Below are 17,264 nucleotides of genomic sequence, written 5' to 3'. Positions count from 1 at the left end.
CACTATGCCCTGTAACTCATGTGCATCCCTAAATTTAGATTCCACTCAGCACTGGCAGAGTAGCGCACTGGTCTTACCAGGCCTGATTTCAAGTGCCACGTTCTTAGCGTGCTTCTGTTATCTCTCCTCCCACCGTTGTCCAAGAATTAGCTGATCTCCTATGACAGTAACACAAAGGCAAGGTGCTGTCAAGATGGGTGGAGGAAATTCGGATTGAAACAACACTTTCTTGGTCTTTGTAGAATCTTACTTGAATTTCTACTGGCCTTGGTCCTTCATCCATTATTAAAAATAAATAATTCCAACTCAGAGGTTACTTTGCTTCAAGGTCTGTTCTGTTCAATCCAGCCACTTTGCAAGAAAATTATTCTATGCTGCTTATTTTTCTTTTTTCACCCAGGAATAAGTTTTTTTTACCTGAATGTCTCATTCAGTAGTACATCACTGCTTTAATTCACAATACTCATGTTCACTGGACTCCTTCTTATGCTACATAAAGCTCAATTTCTGCATAGAGTCTACAGAAAAAAACATGACTAAATGAAAAGTCCATTGCTGGTTTTGCTGACTGATTCTGTCATGTACTCTTCCAGCTGCATATATCCTTATTTCATTCTTGCAAATGTATTGCAGGCTTTTGAAAGTGAGGTCTTTTCATACTCGTATGTCTTACACTGTCCATGAAGTGTGGCTTAGGACTAATGCTACTAGTGAAAAAATCATGCTAATTAAAAAACAGTAGCAATAAAAATAGATTTTTCAATATTTAATTGCACTTGAATTTCATATAGTGGGGGATGCCAAATCCTCCAAAGCACCTTGTGTTTCCTTGTGTAACCCCAATTTGTGCATATTAGGATCCCTCTCTATGCAGTTGGCCCTTTGTAGTTCTGTAACTGTTCAGAGCTAAAAAAGTAAGTGCTTTCAATTAACAGATGGGGTTTGTATTTTACAGTGCAAAAGACCAGCCTAAATTCCTATTTAATTATTTGCTCTGCCTCTTAATTTAGCTGTGTACATATCTGCATACAGCCCACTACATTTACTGCTTCAGAAATTACAAGTTTTGCTGCTGTTTAATATACACTTAATATACAACATTGTAAATGTGAGCTGCTCAAATTGGGAGGAAATAAATTTATTCAAGAAATGGGATTACTTCCTTAAGTCAGAAATGGGCTCTTTCCATAATACCCATTTACCATTGTTTTCACTTACAGAAATTTCTCTCAGTGGTAACTGTGAGGGGCACCAGTGGGGCTAGATGCAGCTGAGATGTGAATGGAAGCTCGGTGACTGTTTTTCTCAGACTTGAGCAGGAGTGCTTATTTTGCATTAGGCAGTGTAATAGGGGCCACAGTCCTTTAATAGTTCCCTGTAATCATCCCCCAGAAACTCCATAACAAATATAGACATCTCAAAGTTTCCTGGACACTGAATAATGCAACTTGAGAGCTTGATGGAAGAAAATTATGTCAGTGGGATTAATTGGTGGAGTGATTTTGCAATGATGATTCTGCAGCCATGGAGGTCATCATCTTTGCTCGTGTTATTAGCAATAAACATTCCTGCCATATCTTCTATATCTTCCTGTATATCTTCTATACAAAGCATCACTTCTTAAAGCTCAATGCTTCAGCTTGTGGTTTTCAAAATGCATATGGCCCCAAACCTTGCTATGCAAATTAAGGCAGATTTCATGTGGTTTTTTCTGGGGCCCAAGAGGCATGCAAAATGCTGTAAGTTCAAAGGCAGAAGTGGTCTCGGATTAAAGATAATCTTGTTGTAAGGACCTTGGGCTTACAAATAATTCTCATGTATCACCTAGCACCAGAAATTTAAGAAACCAAAAAAATCAATCTAACTCACCAGAACTAAGGCACTCAAAAAAAAAAATTAAAAATTGACATTACATTAGTCTGAGCAGCACTTCAACATCTAATTACTATGAGTAAAGTCTCATGGAAGGAAGACAGAAGGAAGCTCTTTTCTGTCAGTAAGTGACACACACTTAGTATTTTTAACAGTTTTGATTAATTCAGGCAGAATATGCAAACAATTAAACCACATTTTAGAAATTAGAGGAGAGCTACATTACATGTGGAAATAATCCACTGAAGAGTCAATCATAAGTGGCACAGGAAATGGAACTGTGGAACAGCTTTTGTGAAATCTGAAGGTGAAGAGACTTCCATTTCGACCAGACAGGCACAATCCCTAGCACAAGTCTCTGGAGAATGTGTCAGGGAGAGAGATAGACAATAACAAGAATATTAAAGTATACAAGAATATGAAGTTCCAAACAAGTTAGTGTAGGATGAGCACTACTCTGATGCTCTACACATACCTAAGAAACCTCACAACACAGAGGAATTTGTAGCTTGAAGTGTAGTGTAGTGCTCAGAGTTTCAGGAGGAAGAATTAAGCGCATAAAACTCAGAGAAACATTCTGTAGAATGTATGTGAGAATTTTCTGAAGACAATAACAAGAGAAATGCATTGAACATTTTTTTTTAAAAACAAGAAAGAAGTGGAATACATCTATATTATGCCTAATATTATAAGCAATTGTCAGAAAATCAGCAGAAGTATAATTTGAGGAGACCCTGAATATTGATAAATACTTTGCCTCCACAATAGACAAAATAGCTATATTCATCAAATCAACACAGACAGACTGTGGAATTCAGGTACTCTATAAATCCAGCAATTTTTCAATTTTTCAAAAATCAAACACACAGATATCTTTTAGTTTAGGTAAAATGTTCTACAAATTTTAATTTTTTCCCTATGCGTACATATTTTTCCATGCAGAAGAAAAGTCTGTTGTGGTACCTAGAGAAGTGAAAAGTAAGTTGCTTTTTGTTTTGCTTTGGTTTGCTTTTTTCCTTTATCTTTGTGTTAGTTTTGTGCAAGGGACAGGAGTATATTTGTTTCTCGGGTTTGAAAATATTACTATTCCTTAAATATTTTCAATTAAAGAAAAGACTCTTGCCTAAAGTCTCAGGGTTCTATGTTTTGTGAGATAATAAATCTTGGTTTCTTATCCACATTTGAAACAGTTAAAGAACACAAAAAGAAAACTATAATTTCACTAACAATATTTGCGTATCAATACCTGAAGCCATGCAGCAGAAACTGAAGGTAACAGATTTGGCTTTTCATGGATGAACAATTTTAAAAGCACTTAAATTAGCTATTCTTGTACTCTTGTATTCTTTCCCATCAAAAAGGGGATTCATTTCCCAAAGAAAAAATAAGAATTATAACTTTCTTATATCTTACACCAAACTATTGATTTTCTAATTCAATACATTCACAAAATAAGTAATTAAATTGTTTAAGCTTGTTTTAAAAAAGGAAAAAATATTCTCCTTATTTCTATTGTTGCCCTAATAACTGCCAAAATAGAGGCAGATGCTTTTGAAATAATGTCATGTTGTTTTGTAGATGGTGCTTTAAGAACAACTCTCCATGAATAAGAGAAGTCCCATAATGACAGTTTCAAAGATTCAATTGATAAAAAGGGTTATAAAGGTATATTGTACATGCAGGTTTTTCATGGCATTCTACACTTGTTCCCAAGTGAGAGTTTTACTATCATTCAGTCAGATCTTTCAAAAGAAGCAGAGCAGGTGAATGGCTACTGAGTCACCTCAACAAACTCTTAGTTAAACAGGTTAATGGGCATAGTTTCTTGAATTAATATTTAAGTAATAATCTGGTGTGGATGTTTGTTCCAGTTTTATCCTTAGCACTACATTCACTCTCTGGGCATTCAGCTGCTGGCAATAAGTGACCAGCTTATCAAATCTTGAACATATTGCAGTTAGTGGATGCCCCATCCCAAATACATTTATACATATATATATATTACATGCATACATCTCTACATGGTTGTTTTTGTGTTTCTGTGTAAAAGTAGCCAGCTGAACTTCAATTTCTATTTTTAGAGAGAAAAGAGGAGAAGAAAAAGAGTGATGAAAAGAAGACTACAACTGAAACTAAGGTGAAAGGTATGGTTTGGAAACAATTCTCACTGGTCTCATTCAGCTTTTATTCACACTTCTGGCTCATTTCCCATTGTTTTCTGTTCATTCTATGCTTCTAGCAGCATTGTCCTTCTCCTAGTTTCTTATTCTATTTGCATGTTTCCATTTCTTCAGTATCTAATGTCTAATGTGTTCAGCATCCAAAATTTCCAAAACTTATTTTCTAACAAATTAAATGTCCTGTTTGATGGCCATCTATGGGCTTTTTAAACAATTTAATGGAGTCAATATATAACAGGACGTAGTTATACTGCACTACACAAAACTCAGGGAAGATATCACTCAATTCATGGTACATCAGTTTCTGAAGGTGGGGTAGTTCTATTTCTTTTATAGAATCACAATTGAAACTTACAGTGACTAAACTGCAAAGTCATGATATCCATCTAAATAATGTTCCAATCATACATTCTCAGAAAGAATCTAAAATCCACTAAGGTGTCGCATCATGCGAAATATTTAAGCCATTCATTATTTTTTAATGATCTCATTGCTACTGGAACTTAAGCTAAAAGCTGGCACATTCATGCACTGATGATTTTTGCCTAACTTTTGATGAATTATTAAGGGTCAAAATCATCCATAGTTGATGCATACTGATTAATTTTCATTTTCCGCTGATTGCTCTGTGGCTAGTTGGGTGCAAGTGCTGTAAGGGAATAATCTCAACTCCCAAATAAGTCATATTTTTTCAGTATGTGCCCACCAGGACTTGGTTGACTGCATATTTGAGTGTATGATTCAGAGTTGTAGCACATCAAATTACTCTCTTTAATTAAATCTTAGAAAAAACAGGAAAAAAGGAGAAAGCTCATGAGAAGACAGCTGTCCCTGAAATTAAAAAAGCAGGTAAGAAATTGAACTCTGACTTTTTCTGCAATGATATCTGACTTTTTAGTGTAATCACGTTCAAGTTTTAAGGATTTGAGATGAGGGTGTATGTAGTTCATTATCATTCAAGAATCCAAGTGGAGATTAGATAGATAGATAGATAGTTAGATGGATAGATAGACAGGTATGTATCACAGTATATATATAAATACACATTGTGTCTGTATTTATAACGTTGTATATATTATATTATATTATATTATATTATATTATATTATATTATATTATATTATATTATATTATATTATATTATATTATATTATATTATATTATATTATATTATATTATATTATATTATATTATATTTATTATATTATATTATATTATATTATGTTATATTATGTTATATTATGTTACATTATACATATCTGTATATATATGCATGTAATGTTCTATGTTCTTGGTACTTTAACAAATATAATAAATTTAAACACACTAAATTTATCAAGAGTATAACTAATTTCAAAAGCTACATGGCAAAGACTGAACAGAGAGTATATATTTTTTCCATGAATAATTTTAAAAATACAGATAATTTTAAGTAATAAATGGAAATATTACCATATAAAACCCCTATTTTCTGAATTTTTACTCATGCCCAGAAAAGAATTTTCTAAAAGTTTAAGTGGGTGAATATCCTAAACCTAATTGATTGTTTCATGCATAAAAATACAAATATTTCAATAAGATTAGAAATTTAGGTCTTGTCTACATTAAAAATGCTGTATTTTTCTTCCCCATTATTTCAGTAAATCTGCAAGTATATTTAATGTGGAAATGCAAACGTGTCTCCAGTGGGTGACACAGCCTGCAAAACTGTCTCATTAAAATGAAGGAGAAACAAAATGCTCAGTCTAGCAGTTGGTCACCATCTGAATACCTAGAAACACTGATTCCAATTGATGCTTTATCTGTCTTTCCAAATAACAGTCTACAAGCCCTCAAGTGCTCAGATTAACCTTTCTGTAGAGCAGTGCAATGCCTAAAGCCACGGAGAAAGGTCCAAACCAGGATGCAAATTTCCAGGGCTATATTTACTATGTCCTCAAGGCAAACCTTGTGCTCTGTTTTCTAATTATTTAAATCTGTTGAATATTATCAGAAGCTGAAAGGATCTATATCCCATTGTTTACTAATATTGTGATTTACATATGCAAATTTCAATAAGCAACTGGTTTCTTTGCCACTGAATCATATTGGGACTGCATAAGTTTTCTTACTCAAGCATTTATGGATGGGAAGAAAAATAGAAATTTATGTTTGGGAAAGCATAAAAATGCACAGATTACCTGGGACAACTATCTTGGTAGCCCCATATTTAAATATGTCTTTTATAGTAGGGAGTTGTATACACTGGGGAAGGGATAGGGATGAAAGAGAATATTCTTTTCCTAGTTAAGTTGCATATTTTAATGTATAAACACAGGTTTAAAAAGAACATAAGCTAACAATTCAAATATCTTTCATAATTTTATTCTGGTTCTAAGCTTGTATTTCACTTGAGAATACAGAATTGCAAAAGATTACATTTTATGGCAGAGCTGCAGTATAAAGTTATTAATATGTTCATCTTCACAAGCAGTTGCTAAATCCAGTGAGTCATCCTTTCTAGCCTAATGCTGGAAAGACATAAATTAGACAAAGCAAGATATCTGCACATTTCTGTCCCTTTTATTAGCTCTGTAAGTTGCTACATTTTTGGAGTTTACTAGCCTTTGTGTAAGAGGATGGTAATTCATAATGTATTCTAGCTACATGTGTTGCTGTTATTCCTCTTTCAGCTTGTTCTTTGAATGCATGTGCACTTTCTACCTTTGGCAGCACCCATTGTTATCCCTAATAAGTTTTAAGCCTGAAATATTTGCCATATTTGATCAACAGAATAGTAGTGCAAAACCCAGTTTTGAAATGAGGCACCTTGATGTCTTTACATAATTTGGACAGACACAGAAAATCAACTTCTGAGCATTTGAATCAGCAGAACACATAAGCATCCAAAAGCAAATTAAAGCTTCCAGTTTTCTTACCTTTTCCCTTTAAAAGGCTAGGCAGAGGCCATTGCATTGAAAATAAACTCCTCACCCTGATTTTCAAGCTCTTGCATTGCCTCTGAATGTCTCTGGTTTGTGTTGCATTTTGCTTCCCCTGACCTTTGCAATCCATGAAGTCGAGGTGTTTTCAGGGCAAGCTGCCTTCTCACTGCCCCCCACACTCATGCCCACACCAGTGGGCAGCTCCTTCTGCTCCTGGTTCCTCCTGGCACTCAAGTCCCACTGCTGCTCCACACCCTTGCATGCTTTCTCCAGGAGGACTCATGTCTGGCTGGAGGGCCATTAACCAGGCATTCCCTATGGAGGAATGGCAGCATGTCAGGCTCAAGAGCCAGAGATGAAGAGGTGCTCTGAAAGCACTAAGTGATAAAAACATCTCTAAAATAATGTTCTGAGAGAAGCACTTCTCTATATTCCTCTCCATCTCTCTTGCTCTAACAAGGAATGCTTGTAATTGCAAATACTGAATATATTTTCAGATTAATATTTTAGATTGGTCCTTTGGTCCAAGAGACAATTTTATCTCTACTGCTACCCGAATGGAGGTTTTTTTATTGCACTTCATTAACTGCATCCCTGTGATATATTTATTTGCATGCCAGCTCACTCATTCTCCAATTCTCTCTCCCTCTACTTCTCTCTCTCTCTCTCTCCCTCTCTCCCCTCTCTGCTGCTGCAGAGGATCAAGAGTCATCTAATATGAAATGTTCTCAGTCTTTAGTACAGAGCAAACTGGATGATTCTTAATTAGCTTTTAAAAACGCTTTGTAGATAAAACCACATTAATCCTCTGACCTTCAGCTCATACAAAAAGCATTGTGTTAATTGTCCTGAAAAATAGATAATTCCATTGTAACAAACGAGGTCTAACTTAAACAAACATAATCATCAGACACAAGGGTCTGGCACAGTCAGACTTCAAAACCTTTTACAAAAATCTATCCAGTGCTACTCTGGATAGAGGAGGAGCTGCATCTCCAAATCCCCTTTAAGGGGCTTGCTACACCTCAGCAGATATAAGCCTTTGCCAAGCTCTGTTCTGGTGCTTGGGACACACCAGCCCAGGGGACTCCAGTCTGCAATCTGACTGAGAAAAGGGACCCTCTGTGTTAAATCTTGGTGTCCAACCCTACATGAAAATGAATATACGGAGACTGGTGCTTTCAGGCACTAATAGTTTACTTGCAGAATTTTCCTGATGGTCCTTTTCCCAGAGTCTGGAGCTTCCCTTCTCCTTCTTGAATCAACTTTCTAGAAATTATATTCACACCAGCCTTTGTTGCAACTCCTTTCCAACTTTATTTTGGTTCTCAAAACAAATCACATATGTTAAATGAGTTTATAAAGCAATAATGGTGGCCTGGATCATCACATAATTTCCTACCTAAAATTCTGCTTCAACTGTCATTATGATCTTCCTAATATTCTTCAATTTTTTTGGTAGCAGATCTTATAACTGCTTTAGGATGAAAGTCACTGTCTTTTTCTCCACTTTCCATATAAGGAATTTCAGGCACAGAATGCAATCCAGGCCAGTTGTCCACATATTTATCTTCTGTTTATACATATCTTCTGAAAGTTAAACCAATACTACCTGGATTAAAGATCCCAAATTTTTGTACACTTTCACTATTTCCCTTGTGATAACCCAGAGACATCAGACAATGCAACTGATATCTAGGAAGAAAATGATTTTGCTAAAATCATAAAGCCTTCTCAGCAGTACTAGTGTTCAAGAATCTCTTGGTTCTGACCTCAGTGACAAATATTTTAAGGCCACCACACCTAAGTACCTCCCTGTGTGCAGATCTGCTTGTCCCAGATCAGGGAGCTGATCTGATTTCCATTTTGTAGTGTTGGTGCATGCATGCTCCCCACAGAGCGTAGAAGCCCCTACAAAGAGCATTGGAGCCACTCCATAAATAAAGGAACCAGCTTTCAGTGGTCGCACACAGGTTTTTTGGATGCACCTACCACACAATAATAGAATCATTTAGCTTGGGAAAGACCTTCAAGATTATTGAGTCTGACTACTAATATAGCACTGCCAAGTCACGCTAAACTGTATCCCTACACATTTGAAAACCTTTTAAATACCTTCAGAGCTGGTGACTCAACCATTTCCAGGGCTTGACCACTCTTTCAGTGAAGAAATTTTTCACAACATCCAATTGAAACTTCCCCTAAACAGCTTGTTCATTCATTCCCTCCTGTCCTATTGCTTGATATTTGGGAGAAGAGACCAACACCCACCTCGCTGCAACCTCCTTTCAGGTAGCTGGAGAGAGCAATAAAGTCCTACCTAGAGCCTCCTCCTCTCCAAGTTAACCCCAGCCACTCCTCATAAGGTTTGTGGTCCAGACCCTTCACCAGCTCTGTCTCTCTTCTCTGGACACATTCCAGTGCCTCAATGACTTTCTTGAAGTGAGGGGCCCAAAACTGAACAGAGGTTTCAAGGAATGGCCTCAGCAATGCTCAGTACAGAGGGACAATCTCTTCCCTAGTCTTGCTGGCCACACTATTGCTGATGCAGGTCAGGATACCATCAGCCTTCTTGGCCAGCTGGACACACTGCTGGCTTACTTTCAGCTGGCTGTCTACCAACATCCCCACATCCTTTACTGCCAGTCAGTTTTCCAGCCATTCTTCCAACAGGCTGTAGCACTGCATGGGGTTGTTGTGACCCAGGAGCAGGACCTGTCACTTGGCCTTGTTGAACCTTATAAAATTGGCCTCGGCTCATCAATTCAGTCTGCCCAAATCCCTCTCCAGAACTTTCCTGCCCTTCAGCAGATCAACACTTGGTATTGTCCAAAAAGCTGACTGAGGGGCACTTGATCCTTTAATCCAGATAATTGATAAAGATATTAATATGGTAAAGATATACCTGCGATACGTGATACTGTGTCATATGTTTCACACCAGGCAGTGTTAGCAGAGGAGAGCAGTGGTGATGTCCCTCTTTAGATACCACAGTAAATCTTTGCCTCCTGAATAGGAAAAGTCTCTGGGGGATTAAAATTACAGACGCCGAGGTACATTTTAATTATGGCGCTGTAACAACCAAGTGAAGTCTCTCTGCAGTCATGAAAGAAGCAAACTGAAAGTTTGTCTTGGACATAAACATTGAAAATAGTCTTATGAGTGCCAAAAAAACTGGGAAAACCAGGTTGTTCTTGCTACTCTGTTGCCCAGTGAGATCAAAACAGCAAGAAAGTCTGTCTTTAAGTCTGTCTTCTTGGATGAAGAATGTTAGTAGTAGGTAGAGCAGAGTGGAGGTGACCAGACAAGAAGCAAACATGACTGACCTTGTGCCAGGGTTGCATGGGTTGATCACGGATGCATTTTCTTTAAATGACAGTCCTTGTAATTTGAAAACAAACCCACAATGGTCTAGTAGGAAATGGAGGGCAAAGACCATTTTTTACATCAATCGTATCTTCTTTATTATTGCTCTCTATACAGGCAGGAAGAGAAATTCCTTCAATCATCTTTAAATTCCTGGTCAGAACAGCAATTTAAAAAATGCATTTAATTTTGTGACTACCTTGTCTCAGCTTCTACCTTTTCAGTCTTGATATTAAGCCTTCCATTACAATAAAAGAACCACTACTGACACCTGGTGGCAAATTATCTTTTTCTTTCAATCCATATGCCTGAGGGTTTTTTTTTTGTTGTTTACTTTCAAATATGGCTATTTAAAGAGTTTGCTGAAGTAATGATGAACCTACTGCTTACCTCCCCATGCTGCTTATCCTATTGTTTTCATGGCTAGAAATATGCTAGAATGTCATCTAAATGTAACACTATTCTCAGAAGAACAATTTTGGAATGTAAATACTTTCAGCGCAGCCAGAGAAGTAAAAATTAATTAAAATATACTATATTATATTATAGCCATATTATAATATGACAAAAGCTATAACTAGGGAATAAAACATGCTTGGCTAACCCACTGATCTAGAGAAGCAGATGCATGCCACACATCCTGAAAAGCTTTGGGCTGATCTAACTGAAATAGATTGAATGTTTCATTGGTGATACAAATGCTGATCCTAGGTTTTTCCTGATGAGCAAATGGGCTGTAGGAAAACATTTGTAGGAAGACATCTCTGTTACCTCTCAAGAGCAGAGTTTGAAACTCCTCACTCTGCCCTGCCCACTGCCAGGAGTGTATTTCCAGCTGAGTGTCTGACAGTGTTAGGCAGCCCAGCACGGACACTGTGACGTGTCTCATGTTCCCTTGTATGATCGATGCCACACGACAGATGTCAGCAGATGGGAGGATGATGTTTGTTTCAGAGGAGGCCACAATGTAAGGTCTGAAACAGCCAGTGAGATGTAGAGGCTGTCACAATTTAGGTTACTTACAAGGGAAAAATGAAATTGTGAAATTAGAACAAGAGAACCTAAGGCATCTTGACAGAAAATGAAACGCTTATTCACAAATTTTCTTTCTTATTAAACAAATTCTGAGGAAAAGGTAAAAACTGAGTCACTTAGGAACTGGAGTGCACGTGTATGATGCATTTTGGATTAATCAGATGTGTTTCCAGAATGGCTGCTACAACAAGTAGAAGGTAGGAATTTTGAGTGGTAGAACCCCATCTGACTCTTTTTTTACCTTTTTATTTTTAATGACAAGAAGACAGTGTATTGATTTGACCCCGGCCAGCTGCTAATCAACCAAACTGCCTCTCATTCACTCCCCTCTTATCAACATGAAGGGGAGAACAGGAAGAGCAAAAAATAGAAAATACATGGGTGAGACAAAGATTAATAAATAAAATAAAGAGGAGAAAAACAAATTATGTAATCGCTCAGCACCTTGCCAAGCAGACCAGTGCCCAGCCAGTTGAAGCAGAGGACACCCTTTCCCTGTTCTTCCTCTATTCTCAACTGTTATTGCTGAGCAACACATTATATGGTAGGGAATACACCTCTGCATATATTCCCTGTAATTTGGTTCAAATGTTCCAGGTGTGTCCTCTCCCAACCTTTTCCCAGCTCCCAGTAGGCACAGACAGAGAGGGAAAAAGAAAAAGCTCTGATGCTGTGCAAGCACTGCTTGGCAATAGCCAAAACTCAAGTTTGTTAACAATGTCTGAGAAACAAATCCAAACCACAGCATCATACAGGCTGCTATGAAGGAAAGTCCCTTCTTCCTCCCAGCTGAACCCAGAACAGGAAACCTACAGTTTGCATTTATTTGCAGCTAAATTTAGAAAAATTGGAAGAAGGGACAAATGTAAAAATTAAGCAACAGAAATAATAAGTAATGAGTTGCTTTGTGATTCCTCATGCAGACGAATGTATAAGAGCAATAATTAAGGAAACACAATGTGTGTTTTGAGTGTTATGAGTTGAAAGCTGTTTTAGGACCAAACCACATTAAAGCACACACACCTAAAACAAAGGAGGAACTTGAGGGCCTTAGAACTGTGTGATCCTTCTCAAAGTTTTTCTTACCTATATTCTTTTGACAGTTTTCTCTGCTACACTGCTCATCCATCTATAAATTTCTGCAGAGGTTTGGCTTGTTGTGGGTTTATAAAACCTCTAGCAAAGCCCCTGGCTCTGATTTCATCTTAATTATTATTCCATTTGGTAATATCATTGTATGAATCAATGCCCAAACACAAAAACCTTTAAAAACAGCCTCGCTTTCCCAGATGGATGACTGCAGCTTCAGGTTTCATCTCATCTACTACAGCTCAATCCATTCCTGACTAATAATTTGCTCATGACCCTATTCTGCATCTTGGGCCCATTCTGATTTTTCCCTTCCCACTGCTCCTCTACAGCATCCTATTCATAATTCACTTGCAGTTTCTTGACATTTTTCATTAGCAGATGCTTCTGCTAATGGAAAAACTATGCATGCAGCCATCAGCACTGGTAGCACTTACTAACCCACAGAAATGCTGGATTAGGATTCCTGCACAGTTACCAGCAAGTGATGTAATTTATTCTTTTTTTTCTTACACAAACAGGGTTTAGGGGCATCTCCTAACTTTGATAACAATTTCCTGTTCATGGGGCTTTGTACAACAAAATCACAGAAAGAGGAGATGGAAATGACCTACTAGGTCATCTAATCTTTCCTCCAGGCAATGCAGGATAATTCCTTACAGAATATCTTCAAGTGCTTTAACCAGTTTAGTTCTAAATGTCTGAAGTAACTAGACCTCCATCAATTCCCACCGAAGATTATTCTACAACCTCATAGATCTCACAGTTAAGAAGTATTTCATTCCAGTCTGCCTAAATTTTCCCTTGCTTAATTTTATCCCATTACTCAGAGTTATGTTCTCTTGTGACACCCAAATATAGTCTTTCTAACCTCAGGGCCCAGTTCCCTACTGTCTCATGTTATATTGGCACTTACATTTACATCTGGAAGGTAGCTTTATAACTGACAAGGTGAATGGAAAATTGAGGTTGATACTTTTTCATACAGACATGAAATTATAAACCTTATAACAGGGGACACTGACCATAGCCACTTGTCACCTGTCTATAAAGCACTGAAGAGACTGGAAGTTGAATGTAAAATTGGAGGAAGAACAAAAAAAAAGTCACTTAAGTTATTTACAAAGTAAGGAATTTTAATTTTTTTTTTCACATAGAAGAATAAATTATTCAATTAATCTCTTCAGAATGAGATTACTTGGTTATTGTGCATACTAAGTGCCTTTGCAGGCAAAAAAAAAAGGATTCTGGCTACAATATCTGCCTTTTACACAGTAGGGACAGTTAAGCAAGAATGAATGACTGGGAGCAGAAGCTAACTGAATGCCGACTGAAAATGAGGTACACGTTCTTAACACTAAGAGTGATAAACTACCACAGCACAGGGTGGATATTGCTTTCCCTGGTGTCTGCAGAAGATGATTGTTTACCTAATGAAAAACACACACCAGCTGAAAAGGTGCCTAGCTGAAATATAGGAGTCTCTGACAACAAAATGTCAGACTAGAGAGCCTGATGGTGTGTTCTAGCCTTGAGCATTACAGAGGTGTACCCTCTGAGATATACATAATAAGCTAAAAGAGAATGTGGGGAAGAGTCAAAGCAGGAATGCAGTTGGAGACAACTGCCTTGCAGGTTCTTTGGAAAAACAGAAATTCCTTTCTGTATTACTTTTAAAAGCCTTTTTAAGGAGAGTACATGACTAGTAGTTATCCTCTAAGTATTTATTCTTCCATGGAAAATAGAAAAGCCTGCTTTCCTTAGTGACATTTTCAGAAATCCTCAAGACAGATATGGCCATTTAGTAAAAATCAAATTGTATCCCCCCAAACAGACAAAAACAGAAGAATAAGAACAGGTTTACAGTGAGGGAGAAGGGAACAAATCTGGCAGAATAGAGATGCAAACACAGCAGAAAAGCAATTACCATGGTCTCCGTGTGACTTGTTGTTGAGACAAAAGGCAGTTCAAACATATCCTACACCAAAACTTCAAAACACTCAGTGGACTTTGAATTCTATGCTCCATCATCATCAATGATTGACAACATGATTTTAAAGCATGCCTAAAGATACAGCATATATATGCTGGTGGATATACAAACACGTCACAGAAGGCCAGACACATAACACCCATTGATTTTCTGTGAGAACTGAGCTTCTAAACACTTATTCTGCTTTTACAACAAGCACAGAGGCTGCAAAGTCACCATGGTGTTTCTGTGCCCTATTACCTGTTGAAAGAGTTTTTCAAGTGGGAATGGTAACATTAATCTATACCAGAACAAAACCAAACACTTGTGCCATTCCAGGACATGGTTAGCTTTCAGTGTTCAAAAGATAGAAATTAGATGAAATGCAAAGAGAAAAAGAGCTAGAAAAAAGTTTTTCCTGCCTTCCCCTTGTCTCTTCTTCACCTCACAATATGAACTGACTCAGTTTTAAGATTGACTTTCCATTGCAATTGATGTGGTGACTTTAAGGTGGAAGACCAGTTTACTTTACTAGGAATCAGCTTCAGTGGAAATTGATCCTTTACCATCCTTACTCACTGTCATGTGAAAAAGGAAGATTTTCTTAAACCCTTAATGTTTGATTAGTCTGTCTGTGTCCCAGGAAAACTGAGACCCTTGTGCCCAACCAGCCTGTCAGTATCTGTGGGAGGATGAATTGTAAGAGGATAGAGAGAGTGCTGAAGGCAATCTTGCCCTTGACAAGTGCAGCTGTACTAATTACCAAAGAGTAGGAATGGCCTTGCCCTTAATAGGTCACAGCTGTGTCCAGTAAGGATGGGTGTTATAAAAGAGTGGATTAGCTGGCTGGGAGGAGAGTAGGAGTTAGTTGGTTGTGTTGTGAGGTGTAGGGGTCAGGTGGTTGTGCAGGGGACAGGAAGGAGTCAGTCGGCTGTGTGGGAGAAAGAGAAAAGGAGTCAGTGTTGGGAGGTGCAGCCAGTGACAACTTACAGAGAGAAGGCATGACAGCTTTGCAGTAGGATGATAAACTGATGGTGGCAGTCAGTTCCCATCCACTGCTGAGTGGTGCCAAGCACTAATCCTGACAAGTGTCCTGTTATGGGGACCCTTCACTGAGTATCTCATCTGATCAGAGGGTGCTTGGACTGACTTGTTCAGGGTCACATGCCAAACAGACAGACCCCATCCTGGATCCCCACATCCTTACCTCTGTCAGTGACTGCTAGCACCCATTGATGACTCACATTAACAGTTCACAGAACAGCACTCTATTAATAAAATTGTGACAGGTCTAGGTTGAAGGATTGCCAGTGATAGTGTCTGACTGCAAAAATGTATTCAAAGCAATGCACTAAGGAGGCTGGTCAGCATGCATTGAATACAGCTCCTATCCAATATGTGTCCCTGTGGGGGAGAAGAGAGGTTCAGGCCATTGACTGGTCCCCAATGTTATGGTGGAGTCTTCCCTAACTTCTGATGATTCTTAATTTACTTTTGTATTATTTATGTGCATTCAGACAGAGCTTGAGTGAGTTTAGTCATGCATCTATACCTTTACTCATTGAGGGGTGGTGGTACCTTGGTGGTGGGTACCTCAGTATAATTATAATCTGAGATAATTTTGGGATTGGGACATGTGTCAGTCCAAGGAAAGTGCTTTTACCAGAGTTGCTGAATTAACAGCAGGTCTTCCTCCTTAGTCTCTCTTGGTTTTCAGCTCTTATGTGGCTTATCCACTAAAAAGTACCACTGAGTTCCCTCCTGTGTAAGGGTTTTGACAGAATCTGGCTGCAATCTCTGTTTAGTCCCCCTCAGATTGTATTCTGTGAAGGATGTTGGGTATGTTGACCCCATTCCACCCAGGGAGTAGCAGCGGTAATTTCCCCTGTAATTTCCAGATTGGAAATAGTTTTCTTTACTTCCCATCCCCCCCACCTCCCCCCCAATATGTCGTACAAAGAGACCTCCAGCACAGAAAAAGGTGAGTATTCACTGTCTACTGCAGCTGCCCTGTCCATGAAATGTTAGTAGCAGATGAATAAATGCAGTGCATTTTTCAGAGGCTCTTTTGCAGAGTATTGGGAGTTGAATGCTTCCAAGTCAATGCTGGGTATTGTTCCATCCAGATCTGATGTTTTGTGTTTGTTCTTTTCCATCTTGGACTACACAAAGTAGGGAGAGATGTGAGAGAGGCAAATGGTGAATGATGTTGGTAAGATCTGGCTGACAAATAATTAGAAATATCAACCCTTTAATAAATACAGATAAAAGGGAGGGGGCTTGGGTTTGCATTACCACTCTTTGATGAGTTAGCAAGAGACCTTTCCTTGAGCAAAGCAGAGGAGTAATTTGGTGTCTGACAGGAAACCTCTTCTGACACTGTACTGTCAATCTCATAAAGAACTTTTTGGGGAGATATGATATTAGAAATAATCAAGCATGAATGTGATAAATAATCTAAAGCCCACACAGGCAGCCAAATAAACAGTTTACCTTTAAACTTTCAGGTATGCAGAAAGAACTACCTGTGCTGTGCAAGCAGCTGGGTGGCATAGCTTTAATTAAAGAATCTAATTTTTTCCTCAACTCTCTTTATGCTGGTCTGGGGATTAATGTAATGTTTATTTTTCCAGTCACATCCAGAAATAACAGGATTAAAATATGCCTATGTCTCAAACAATAGAAATTTAATCTCTTTAATGAAGGAAAATGTTTTATGCTCTCAAAGTAAGATGTGTATCTGAGTCAGCAGGCCTGATATTCGGGATAATTATTCTATGTTAAAGGTCCACTCACAGATACATCTACCAGGTTGAAATGACATAA

At 37.9% G+C, this 17,264-nt stretch overlaps 1 protein-coding gene across 12 annotated transcripts in view; it reads left to right on the top strand.

The window, feature by feature from the left end:
* Positions 1–17,264, top strand: part of TRDN (triadin) — a 224,831-nt gene that overhangs the window by 110,218 nt on the left and 97,349 nt on the right. For 10 of the 12 annotated variants that reach the window (XM_084203676.1, XM_084203675.1, XM_084203680.1 and 7 more), the window contains 3 exons: positions 2,815–2,850; positions 3,954–4,016; positions 4,839–4,901. In XM_084203676.1, the coding sequence (XP_084059802.1) occupies positions 2,815–2,850; positions 3,954–4,016; positions 4,839–4,901 (162 nt within the window). The remainder of the gene's footprint in view (positions 1–2,814; positions 2,851–3,953; positions 4,017–4,838; positions 4,902–17,264) is intronic. The other 2 variants (XM_084203683.1, XM_084203682.1) reach the window with 2 other exon arrangements.

The sequence above is a fragment of the Fringilla coelebs genome, assembly GCF_963513975.1.
Source record: "Fringilla coelebs genome assembly, chromosome: 3".
Lineage (NCBI taxonomy): Eukaryota > Metazoa > Chordata > Aves > Passeriformes > Fringillidae > Fringilla > Fringilla coelebs.
The sequence above is the reverse complement of the archived record's forward strand: the minus strand, read 5'-3'. Positions and strand labels throughout refer to the sequence as shown.